The 12,023-nt window shown below is 44.0% G+C and overlaps 1 protein-coding gene across 1 annotated transcript in view; it reads right to left on the reverse strand.

The window, feature by feature from the left end:
• Positions 1-265: 265 nt before the first annotated feature.
• Positions 266-12,023, reverse strand: part of TSPAN7 (tetraspanin 7) — a 127,314-nt gene continuing 115,556 nt past the window's right edge. The window contains exons 6-8 of the mRNA XM_061136321.1: positions 9,283-9,366; positions 1,469-1,541; positions 266-1,226 (exon numbers count right to left, since the gene is read on the reverse strand). Of these exons, the coding sequence (XP_060992304.1) occupies positions 1,473-1,541; positions 9,283-9,366 (153 nt within the window). The 3' untranslated portion in view covers positions 266-1,226; positions 1,469-1,472. The remainder of the gene's footprint in view (positions 1,227-1,468; positions 1,542-9,282; positions 9,367-12,023) is intronic.

Consider the following 12,023-nt stretch of genomic DNA (forward strand, 5'->3'; position numbering starts at 1 on the left):
TAGTAGTCCCCAACCTTTTTCATAGCAGGGACCAATTTCATGGAAGACAGTTTTTCCACAGACTAGGGGGAAGGCGGGGGGGATGGTTTTGGGATGATTCAAACACATTACATTTATTGCATACTTTATTTCTATTATCATTACATCAGCCTCCACCTCAGATCATCAGGCATTAGATCCCGAGCGTTGAGGACCCCTGTCCTATGGAACAAAATGGAATAGAAATGTGTTTAAAAACTTTAAGAACAAGACCAGAACACAGTAATTTGTAATGACTATTTATTAATACATGTATCACAAATGTTCACAATATCAATGCATTCTTGTTGGCATGCGAGACAGAGGCATTTTTTTAAGATCTTTTAAAAATATCTTGACTTTTGTTCCCCCTTCACACTCATTTTTAAATTGATTTTGATGAGGTCCTCGATGTCTGTAATGTCAATGCAAAGAAAAGATATAGAAAGAAGTAAAATAACACAATAGCAATTAACTGGGGAAAAACAGAAGTCATTATTTCCTTCACAGGAAGCAACAATACAGCTTTGTAACAGGGTTATACAGGCGCACTAAACCCTCTATGCCTCCAGGCATGTAACAGCAAGGAGCAAGGAGGCCACCCAAAGCTCGATAATCTCCTCCGTGCATGACACATGCCCTTTTCTCCTCAAGGACAATTACAAAGTATTACATGCCCTAGGCAGCCTGAAGAAGGTAGGAAAGAGCCTTAGTAAAAGGGAAAACCCAACCAAAGGAGATTAAGCCAAAAGAACTGATAGCTATCTGCTTATCTATATCTAGAGGGTGTGCAGCGTTTATCAATCATGATCAAGGGCTAACAGGAGCCTCCCACACTACATGCAGGGCCCAGCAGGGCCAGTGATGGTGTGGAGAACCAGTCACCTACAATGAGCTGCAGTTGGACCAAGTACAGATGGAGGAGCTGGCACGCACAGGGCCTTGGGTGGGGTCCCCTAGGACTAGATGCAGGGAACCTGGCTACACTCTGGCACAACAGGGCTTCACAAAATGGAACGTTATGCATGATGCAGGCTGAAAGGTGGAGCAGAGGCTGTGTGGGAGCGTCAGTTGCAGTTGCTCGCAGGGTTGGGTGGGGGTTAGGACAGGTATATGATGTACTGTGCTCTAACATTCTTTGGAAGTCTTTCAAAGATTGCTGCAGTTCCTTTTGCAAACAGGTCTCTTATTCCGTCATTCTTGAAAGACTAAGAGAGAAATTAAAACACGTAAATGACTCACCATTAATAAGGACTTAAGGTAACAAGTGGAAGAGAACATTTTGATGTTTGCCACGATAGCAATAATCACACCTCTTGCCCAGCACCAGAGAAATGAGGCTTTGGCACATGGCCAAGTGCCACCCAGAACAAGGAGTGAAGTGACCAAGCAGTACCCTCATCCCTTTGAAGGGGGCCCCAAAGGGAGAGCCCTCCCCACCGCCACTCACCTCCTTACACCATCTCATACTGGTTGGCCGTGATGAACCGGGACAAACAGCAGGCCAGCAGCATGCCAATCAGCTGTTGGCAGAAGGAAAAAGACAACAGGCTCGCAAGTCACTGAGGTAACACATTTCTTTGACCTGCCCCCCTCCACCCAGATATAATTTTTATCGGCTGAGGGCTTTTGTACATGAGTGGGGAAAGGGCACTAGGAAAAACAGTCAAGCCTGATTTCAGTAGTGGGAGTGAAGACAGGAAGTCTAAGTGCCGGTGGAGGACAGCTAGAAAGTCTTGAACTGGCCATAAGGTTACAGTTCTAGCTTACTCTGGCCATTGAAAAATGACTTTTGACGTAAGTAATATTAAAATGTGTTCCTATGTTCTGAGCATAATGAAAAAATTTAAGTTACTACAGCAAGGTAGTAGTAACTACCTGGCATTAGTATGGTAGAATTGAATATCAGAATTGAATTTAGAACCATAACCACATGCATTGGGAAGCTATCTCAGCATAGGCTGATACTCCAGTCATACCTGGCTGACAAGATAATAGTTCTTTCCCTGAGACAATGGGATGCTATTCTGGACTTGGAGAGTTTGCCAAGTAAGTAAGTCATGAAGTAAGTCATGGTTTGTGAGGTGGGGTGGGGGGTGGGTTTGAACTTCTCTTTATCTCTAAATCATGTAGATATTTTAGGCCTAAATGGGCCCATCTACACCCCATGGACGGAGGAGCCTAATTGGCTACAGTCCATGGGGTCGCGAACGTCGGACACGACTGAGCAACTTCACTTTCACTTTTCACTTTCTTGCATTGGAGAAGGAAATGGCAACCCACTCCAGTGTTCTTGCCTGGAGAATCCCAGGGACGGGGGAGCCTGGTGGGCTGCCGTCTATGGGGTCGCACAGAATCAGACACAACTGAAGTGACTTAGCAGCAGCAGCACACCCAATGTCTACCCCCTGGGTTTTCAGCACAACCAATATCCACCTTCCCAGTCTCCTACCTACTTTGTGCTTTGACTTAACTTCCAAAACAAGTGAATCTTATAAAAAGCTGTTACTTCACTGTATCTGTTCTGCTCACTGAAGACCACAGTTCTCATTCCTGACTCAGGAAGATAAGCACTTTGTGGACGGGACTGTGACTGTGTACTTGAGTCTGAATGTCTACAGCTTCTCTTGGCCAGGTGAGGGTCGCTTCTTCTTAAGCAATTGGCCATGTGTTATTGGTTCAGAGGTGGCAATGACCTTGAGAGACAGTCTAGTATAATGTCTAGTATAAAGTCTAGTATAACTTCCCTGGTGGCTCAGCTGGTAAAGAATCCGCTTGCAATTCAGGAGACCCAGATTCAATCCCTGGGTTGGGAAGATCCCCTGGAGAAGGGAATGGCTACCCACTCCAGTATTCTGGCCTGCAGAATTCCATGGACTGTATAGTCCATGGGGTCGCAAAGAGTTGGACATAACTTAGTGACTTTCATACACTTCTGTGGCCCCAGGACCAGCCAAATCAGCATCATCTAGGAGTGGGGCCCAGACACTGATGTTTTAACCAGGCTTCTAGGTGACAGAACCACTCACCCAGTCTATCTGGTCACCCTTATCTTACAGATTACACATTGGGTCCTACTATTGATCAAGGCAACACCTGAACTCTGTTCTTCTTCCTCTCTGCTCAACCCTGCAGGCTGCAGCCCACCTGATTACCTCTCTTGGTCAAATCCCAGATTCTTCTTTTCCTTTATCAAATGGAAATTGTGCTATGAAACCTGCAGATTATAACCTCTGTCAGGTAAGGAAAAGTCACCATCTTATTGGACTCATTTCCTACCAAGGCTCTGGCCATCATTTTGGGCCACAAAATACACAGTACTGTGCCTATACCAAGTGGCCAAAGTAACCATGGCTGTAACCTCCAGAAAAGTGTTAGTTGTCAGTCATGTCTGACTCTTTGCAACCACATGGACTGTAGCCAACCAGGCTCCTCTGTCCATGGGGATTCTCCAGGCAAGAATACTGGAGTGGGCTGCCATTTCCTTCTCCAGGGGATCTTCCTGACCCAGGGATCAAACCCAGGTCTCCTGCATTGCAGAAAGATTCCTTACCCTCTGAGCTACCAGAATATTGTGCCAAATGAGAAAATAAAATCCTCTCCATAAGTACAAGGATTTTGAACCATATGGTTTTTCTCTTTTCATTACATCTGCTATTTTTCAGGACCAACATACACCAGATCACACTTTAGATACTCTCAAAAATCAGATGTCAGCCAAAAACCAGAGGCACACTGAACACTTGGGAATACCGAGTTATTTAATCCCTACTACACACCTGGGCAGTACTACCATCCCAATTTTCCAGATAAGTAAATGGGTTCAGTTCAGTTCAGTCCAGTCACTCAGTTGTGTCCGACTTTTTGAGACTTCATGAACCGCAGCACGCCAGGCCTCCCTGTCCATCACCAACTCCCGGAGTTTACCCAAACCCATGTCCATTGTGTCGGTGATGCCATCCAACCATCTTATCCTCTGTCGTCCCCTTCTCCTCCTGTCCTCAATCTTTCCCAGCATCAGGGTCTTTTCAAATGAGTCAGCTCTCCACATCAGGTGGCCAAAGTATTGGAGTTTCAGCTTCAACATCAGTCCCTCCAATGAACACCCAGATTCAGGAGAGGTTAAAGAACCCCCCTCAAACCATACAGGAAGCCCACACAGAGTTTATGGCTCCACCCTCTTCTTCTAACCAAGAAGAGCCCCCTTTCTAGCCTAGACCCTTTCCTCTCCAGAATAACTCCTCTGCCTCTCACCACCAGGGCTCCCTTCCTGCCTCACACTGCAAACTTCAGGGAGAGGGCTTTCAGTGGGCATGTCTTTATTTGATCTCAAGTTCCTAGACACTCCTTTCTTTGTAAAGCTTATTAGCACTTCAGGTTTGTTTTTCATTGACCTCCTGTATGTTTTAGCACTTACAGTAGTCACCATGCCACTTTACAATTTGCAACGCTCCTGTATTCAGTGGTTTGCAGTGCTCTCGGCCCCCATGGCAGTTCATAAGCCACACAGCCAAAACATTCTGTAGTATGTATCAATATTTCTTGTATCTAAAATGCCTGTTTTCAGGGGAATATAGTGTGTCCCTCCACCTTTTTACCCCCAAACAGAAACAGTATCATTTTTAAAGCACTGGACAGACTTTCTCACAGAAATAATAACTTTAAAAATATAAGTAAAAATAAAAGCTATTTGCTTTCAAACTGTATTTTGTATTTCTAGGGCAAGAACATACCTTCTTCTGTTTGTCCATGGGAGATTTTTAAATAATTTTTAAAAATTATTTTTTAACATCTACTAAGAAATTGTTCCTTAAAAAAGTCCTGAGCTGGGGTATATACAAGCTTTGTGAGAACAGTAGTTTACATATATTGGCTTTTATTCTAGTTAATTCTGGTGCAAGAAAAACTAGAATCTGGGATATGGTGGGTGTTCTGAATTATTTGCAGGGTTACTGATTTCACATTTGCTATAGTGTTTCATCATATTTGAGAGAGAACTTTGATCTCTCATTTCCCTTTATCACCAAATGAAAGGAAAGTGGGGAGGGGGGAACATGCTATACTTAATACCATTTATTAACAGATTATTTCTAGGTACGTAACTGAAAGCCTATTAAAGGTAAACACACAGGCTCTTCCTCAGTCTGAATCAGAACTTGCCACTAGACCCAATTATTCTGTAGATAGAAAAATTCATTCTTATTTAGATGAAACCTTTCTTTAGGTTAAATATTTGTAAATTCCTCAAGAACAGAGGTATGCTCTGGGGCTGATGTGTTAAGGCTGGAGTATGTGGGCACAGGGACAAACTTCTGCTTTAAACCCCAGAGAGAGAGACAGGAAGAGGAGAGCTTGCCTCTTCTGCTAAAAAGCCCTCAGGACGGAGATCCCAGAGTCACCTCTCCCTCTCCTCCCGGCTGGTGAAATGCCAAATCCCATACAGCCTAGGGAGTCTGAGATCAGATTACTGGTATTTGGTCATCTAAAAGACTTTGTAATTAGCCTTCGTCTAATTGTTGGAAGTAACATTTTATTTCTACCACTCAGCCTTGTCTGTACTATATTCTGCTTTCTTTTGGGTCACGAAAGCCTCTGGGAGGACCTTCACGAACTGAGAAGCTACAGAGGGAAGGAGAGAAAAAAGGCCCTAGACTTACAGAAGGCCAACTCTAGCCTTATCGAAGCTTTCCCACAAAGAGAGCTCCAGTAACAGGGATCGCATCAGTGGGGTTCTGCACATCCCCAGGAACAGGGTGGAGGCCAAGGGGTAGGGGAGAGGGACTGAGACAGGGTGGAGTCTAGCTCAACCAAGACCAGGGCTGTCAGAGGCAATGGGGCAGGGGTATCTTCCCCTGCAATCACCGTGGCCACCAAACGGGCCAGTCCCTGATCCCTGAGGGGCAAAGAGAGGCCAGGTAACAAAGCTATAAAAGACAACTTGCTTAACACTAGGTCTAAAATTTCAATCTTCTCAATGCTTCCCCTGGTGGCTCAAATAGTAAAGAATCTGCCTGCAATGCAGGAGACCTGGGTTCAGTCCCTGGGTGGGAAAGATCTCCTGGAGAAGGGAATGGGTACCCACTCCAGTATGCTTGCCTGGGAAATTCCATGGACAGAGGAGTCTGGTGGCCTATAGTCCATCGGGTCCCAAAGAGTTGGACACAACTGAACAGCTAACACTTTCACTTTTCATAATGCCTGTAGAGATTTTATGTTGATGGCCTAACTGGGAAAGTAAATAAAACTTGCACATCTTTAGGAACATGCCAAGGAATCCGATTTAAAACAAAACCATATAAATACTTTTAGGGACTGTTTCAGAGCCTGAAAACAGTAGGGGAAGAGGCAAAAATTCTGTTAGCCTTATTTGGCCATGTCTCATCGAGGCTACTGACAGCTTTGTCTTGTCCTAGATACAGAAAAGATAAACAAGTCCTGGAAAAGAACCCCTGGTCCATAACAAATCGTGGCAGCAGCCTGTGGGCCCTGGAGGAGGCCCTGCAGAGGAGAGGGTTGGGCAGGACAGGGATGGGTATTTTTTGATGAGTACCTTTCTCCTTGCAATTTCACAGACTCAAACACTTTCATTATAAAGGCACAAACTGCCTTCCATTTAGGTGCTATGTAAGTCAAGAACAAGGGTTATATTTGGCCTAAATGTTGAATGCCGCGGACCAAATGAGATCATCAGAATTGTAGTGGATCTACACTAGTCACCCAACCTCAAGCAAGCCACTCAACTCTCCCTTCTGGAAAACAGCTCTCCTATCCTTACTCAGGACTGTAACATTCTGTGCTTTGGGGGAATTAATCCAGTCTAACAGTTTCCAAGTCTAGTGAAACTGATTACATCAGAGACAGAAGTGCTAAAAACCAAGTTCCAACACAGTATCACAAAGTAATACCAGTGTCTGGGCTTGGATGCTTGGCTTCCAGTTCATGTTAGGGGTGAGGGAGGCAATGGTGTGTGTGTGTGTGTGTGTGTGTATGTGTGTGTGTCTGTGTGTTCCATCCCCAAGCCCCCTCGAATAAAAGAGTAGCTGCCAAAGATGCAAGGGAGGAGGTACCCTATCAAAACACACTCAACTACCTGCTATAAATTAACAGGGCAGTGGGACCTGCCCATCACGTCTGGACAAACAGGCTTTGCCTTGAGAGGGTAAAGGCACCTGGGAATTTATGGAGAGAAGTAGTTAATGCCTGCCAAACCCCTACTGTCCAAAACCAGCACTCAAGGTCTTTAAGTTAGCTAAGTTAGTTAACAGGGGACCGAGCACTCACAAGTCTATTAAAAGGCTAGACTTCAGCTTGTCCACTATACCACATTTAGGTACATTATACCACACTTCTGTTTAATTTCTAAGACAAAAGGTATGCAAGACTGGTTTGTTCCAACCAAGGACAGCATGGATGTCATGAGAGCAGCTGAGGAGAAGGGTAAGGAGAAGGTGGGGGCAAGTGAGCAGTCAGGGGGCGGGGGTTCTATTCTTTCCTACCTACTTTGATCTCCCTGTGGCCTCTACTCAGCAAAGCTCGTTTTATTACTGGAAGCTCAAGACATAGGCCGATATGATTGATTTAGCCAACATTTATTTGCTAAGTGTCACTATGACACTTGTCCTAAAATTTCTGAACACGTGTGGCTGAAGCTTTGGTGCCAGGTCAGTGACCAGGATCAGGAGGGCTGGTTCTTCTTGAACAGGCATCTGCTAAGTGGCCACCATGGTCCCAGAGAGGCCCTGGATCTACTGGCATCTGGAAGCCTGCGTTAGCTTCCAGGTTCCCTGAGGCTCCTGGCACCATTCAAAGCTGCAGCTCCCAGTGCATCTGACTACCAAGAGCCACCCATGGCCATTCCTCTCCCTGCCCCAAGGTGAACACGGCAGATCTCAAATCTCTGCACTTAACCAGCCACGTGGGTGAATGCTACTGCCTCTGTGATGCTCCTGGGCTTTGGGTTTGTTTTTTTTATCCCAACGACTCTGGAGTACCTTGATGAGACCTAAAGTCTCTGTGGAGAGAGTCTGTTTCAGGCTTCCTTGGGGCTTCCCTCTCTCACTGCCCACAGGGCCACAGAGCCAAGTCAGTGAGCCCCGCATCAAGGGTTTCTCCTAGGCAGCACAGAAAAACTTTTCGATTTACCTCAGGCCAGGCCCTCCATATGCAAAAACTGCCAGGCTAATGTGCTATTCCTTGATGGTAAGTATACAGATAGGCTCATCTTGTGATAACTTATTAAGCTGTATACTTACAATGTCTGCACTTTTCTATACATGCCATATTTCAATAGCGAAGTTTTAGGAACAAATTTAAATAGGATTAAAGTGTATCTGTATTGGTTCGGCAAGAAGGAAAGAAGTCTGGGGACTGCGGGGGCAGGGGGATAGTAATTATAGTCTGGGAGGGCTGATGTAGAATTCAGGCAGGTAAAACCAGAGCCATGGCAACATGACTGAGGTGACATTAACTGGGCTTTGTTGGAAAAAATGATCTGTTCATCTGAAAAAATTCTGCATTATATTTTTTTGTTGTTGCTGTTAGGTATATATGCTCTATCATTTGACTGGGAGATCAGAAGCCCATGGGACAACACACTGCCTGGTGGAGGTGGGCAAAATTTTGGATTTCACTTAATCATGTTCCATTCTTGAGTATATGTGGCCTGCTTAGTTTGCATAATTGCTTCTCTCATTCTTTTCTGGAGGCCAAGTGGAGATAAAGGGATATAACATTTCCTATATACAAATTCAGTTTCCTCTTAAGAAACAACAATCAGACCTTCAGATCAAAATAATGATCACAAGATGAAGTTGGCTACGTTTTTGGTGTTTTTTTTTTTTTAAGGACGAGATCTCATGCACAATTCCCAGGAACTAAGAAATCAAAAAGGGACAGGTCAACCAGGAAAAGAGCCTCTCCCCTCTCCCCTCAAATCCAAACCAGCCATTTGATGTTTGGAGTTGTTTATGCTCCAATTAAGGCAGCACTTTGTTCAGCTAACCTCCATTTGACCTACAGAAGAAACGAGTTGTTTTTCTGGAGCTAGTCATTAGTTGAACTGTAACCGATATTCCCTCGATGGCAAAACTTCATTTAAGTTGAAAAAGGAAAATCAATAAACAGATGACCTGAGGACTAATGAGCAAGGAGTTCTGACCCCATCCATCAGCCTTTCCCCAGGCACAGGGAGGCCGCCAGAGAATCTGCAGACCAGGAAAAGTGAGCAGGAAACAGAGGAAAGACTAGACCCGACCACAGGATTACCTGGGAGAATGCAATCCCAAAAGCCACTCCAGCGATGATTCCCATGTTGGTCTCCATGAAACTGGTCACCAGATCATAACAACCCTGAAAACACAGAGACACAGTCTCAGAGACATGTTTTATCCAGGCCAAATGGGCCTGGGTTATCTTGCCACACTCACACATACACCCCAATCTTCATTTCACAAATACAATGAAAAATTTCAAACAAACAAGAGGAACAGAGAGTGGTACAACAAACTCCCAAGTGACCCTGCCTCTAACATCACAATGAACATATGGTCAGTCTTGTTTCACTTCAATTGCTTCAAAACTCATCCCCTGGCTGGAGTATCTAAAACCAAATCCAAGATATACGCTTTCATTCACTAATGTTTCCATCATAGGATGAAATTGAACAAGAAGGCTGTAAGATCTATGAGACCAACACTGTAGGGATCCAGAGGCAGATTTGAACAGATGAAAAACTATCCCGCATCCTTGATCAGGAAAGCTCAGCATGATAAACAGTTACTAGCATTTTCACAACAAATGACAAAATCGCAGATAAAGTGAAATCTGGTTAGAAGGAGGTGGTTGAATGCCTGCCAACTTTATGGCACTTTAGGGTTCTTCATACAAAGACCGCTACTTTTTGTTTAGTAGGGAAAAACCTATGTTCTAGAGTCACTTTTTCACAGATTTACTATGTGACCTTGAACAAGTCACTTTCCCTCTCTGTCAATAACCTCATTCGTAAAATGAAATGAGTGTCCCTTTACCATCCTGTGAAATCTCTACATGTTGTGATTAAGCTGCTGCATTCCCCAGCTGTGTTGTGCTCAGTCGTGTCCAACTCTTTTGCAACTCTATGGACTGTAGCCTGCCAGGCTCCTCTGTCCATGGGATTCTCCAGGCAAGAGTACTAGAGTGGTTTGCCATTTCCTGCTCCAGGGGCTCTTCCTGACCCAGGGATTGAACCTGGGTCTCCTGCATTGCAGGCAGAGCCCATGTTGTGATTAAAACCAACACCAATTTTACCAATTTCAATTGTTTAGTTTAAAATGGATAAAATTCAATTTCTTTAAAACAAATGATATGATTTTGATTTTCTCTGGAACTGGGCCAAATCAACCAAGACTTCTGAAGTGATGTATTCAGCTTTGGAAAACGTGGTCTTTTTCCAGTTCTCTGGAAAAGGGCTTCAAACTTGAATGCATGAAGCCCATGAAAAATCAAGACATTCATTTCAAAAGCAGGGTGAAGAGGATTGTAGTTTATCAAGAAAGGCCCACTGAATTGTAATAACGTCTGAAGAACAAGAACAATGAAAAACATAACTCCCATTTTTTAATTCAAAATGTAATGGTTTAACATTTCTCACGGAGCCTAGGAAAATCCCACCAATGATGTATCTTCTAGTAAGTGATATTTTATGCACTCATATTCTGTTTGCAAAGAAAGATGCATTTCTTTAGCAGCAGTGCTTTGACACATGTTTTCAATGCAATGAATAAACTATGCTCCTCAGTTACCTGGTGCAAATTTGGAGGCCAGGGCAGGGGCAGGGGGGGCAAAGGAAGTGTATTGTTGCTCATGGGAAGTTTCAAACTGTGATTCTCTCTTTGTAAGAGAAGCTTGCTCACTAATTTCATTTCTACTAATGAAATTATACATAGCACTCTTTTCCAATAGGTATCAGAAAGGAGGTTGGTTCAGGTTAAGAAGAAGTCAAAGCAAGAAGAGAGGTAGATATTCTATTCATAATAGCACTAATAGCACTTTCTCAAATGGCAACAGCTAAGATAGTGTTTTTCTGTGCTGGTCATTGTTCACTGCTGTATCTCCTCCCCACAGTGATGTGGGGGAGGTGGGGAGATGAAGTTCAGACCACCAGTGTTACATGAGCTCAAAATATAGAAGCACAAGCCCAATAATAGAAACCAGAGAGAAGTCAAGTGGTCTATTTTCTTACTCTGCAAAATAGTTTGGAAAAGGTTTGTTTTTAGAATAGAGTTTTGTTTTGTTTTTTTCTGTGAACTTCAGTTCTACACATAAGGTGAATATGTTTTCCTTGGAAGGAAAGTTATGACCAACCTAGATAGCATATTTTAAAGCAGAGACATTACTTTGCCAACAAAGGTCCATCTAGTCAAGGCTATGGTTTTTGCAGTAGTCATGTATGGATGTGAGAGTTGGACAGTGAAGAAAGCTGAGCACTGAAGAATTGATGCTTTTGAACTGTGGAGTTGGAGAAGACTCTTGAAAGTCCCGTAGACTGCAAGAAGATCTAACCAGTCCATCCTAAAGGAGATCAGTCCTGGTGTTCATTGGAAGGACTGATGCTGAAGCTGAAACTCCAATACTTTGGCCACCTCATGCGAAGAGGTGACTCATTGGAAAAGACCCTAATGCTGGGAAGGATTGGGGGCAGGAGGAGAAGGGGATGACAGAGGATGAGATGGCTGGATGGCATCACCAACTCGATGGACATGGGTTTGAGTAAACTCCGGAAGTTGGTGGTGGACAGGGAGGCCTGGCGTGCTGCATTTCATGGGGTCGCAAAGAGTCGGACACGATTGAGCGACTGAACTGAACTGAAAGTATGATTTCTTCTCCATTCAGTCAGTTACATTATTTTTGATAAGCCCATTCCAACCGGTAAGAGAAACCAGAAAACTGAAGTAAGGGCTTTGCATTAGCACAACTGTGGCAAAATCATTCCTTTTAAATCTGGCTCCTCAAAGTGGGGTTTTCTATGA

This window comes from Dama dama, chromosome X (genome assembly GCF_033118175.1).
Source record: "Dama dama isolate Ldn47 chromosome X, ASM3311817v1, whole genome shotgun sequence".
Lineage (NCBI taxonomy): Eukaryota > Metazoa > Chordata > Mammalia > Artiodactyla > Cervidae > Dama > Dama dama.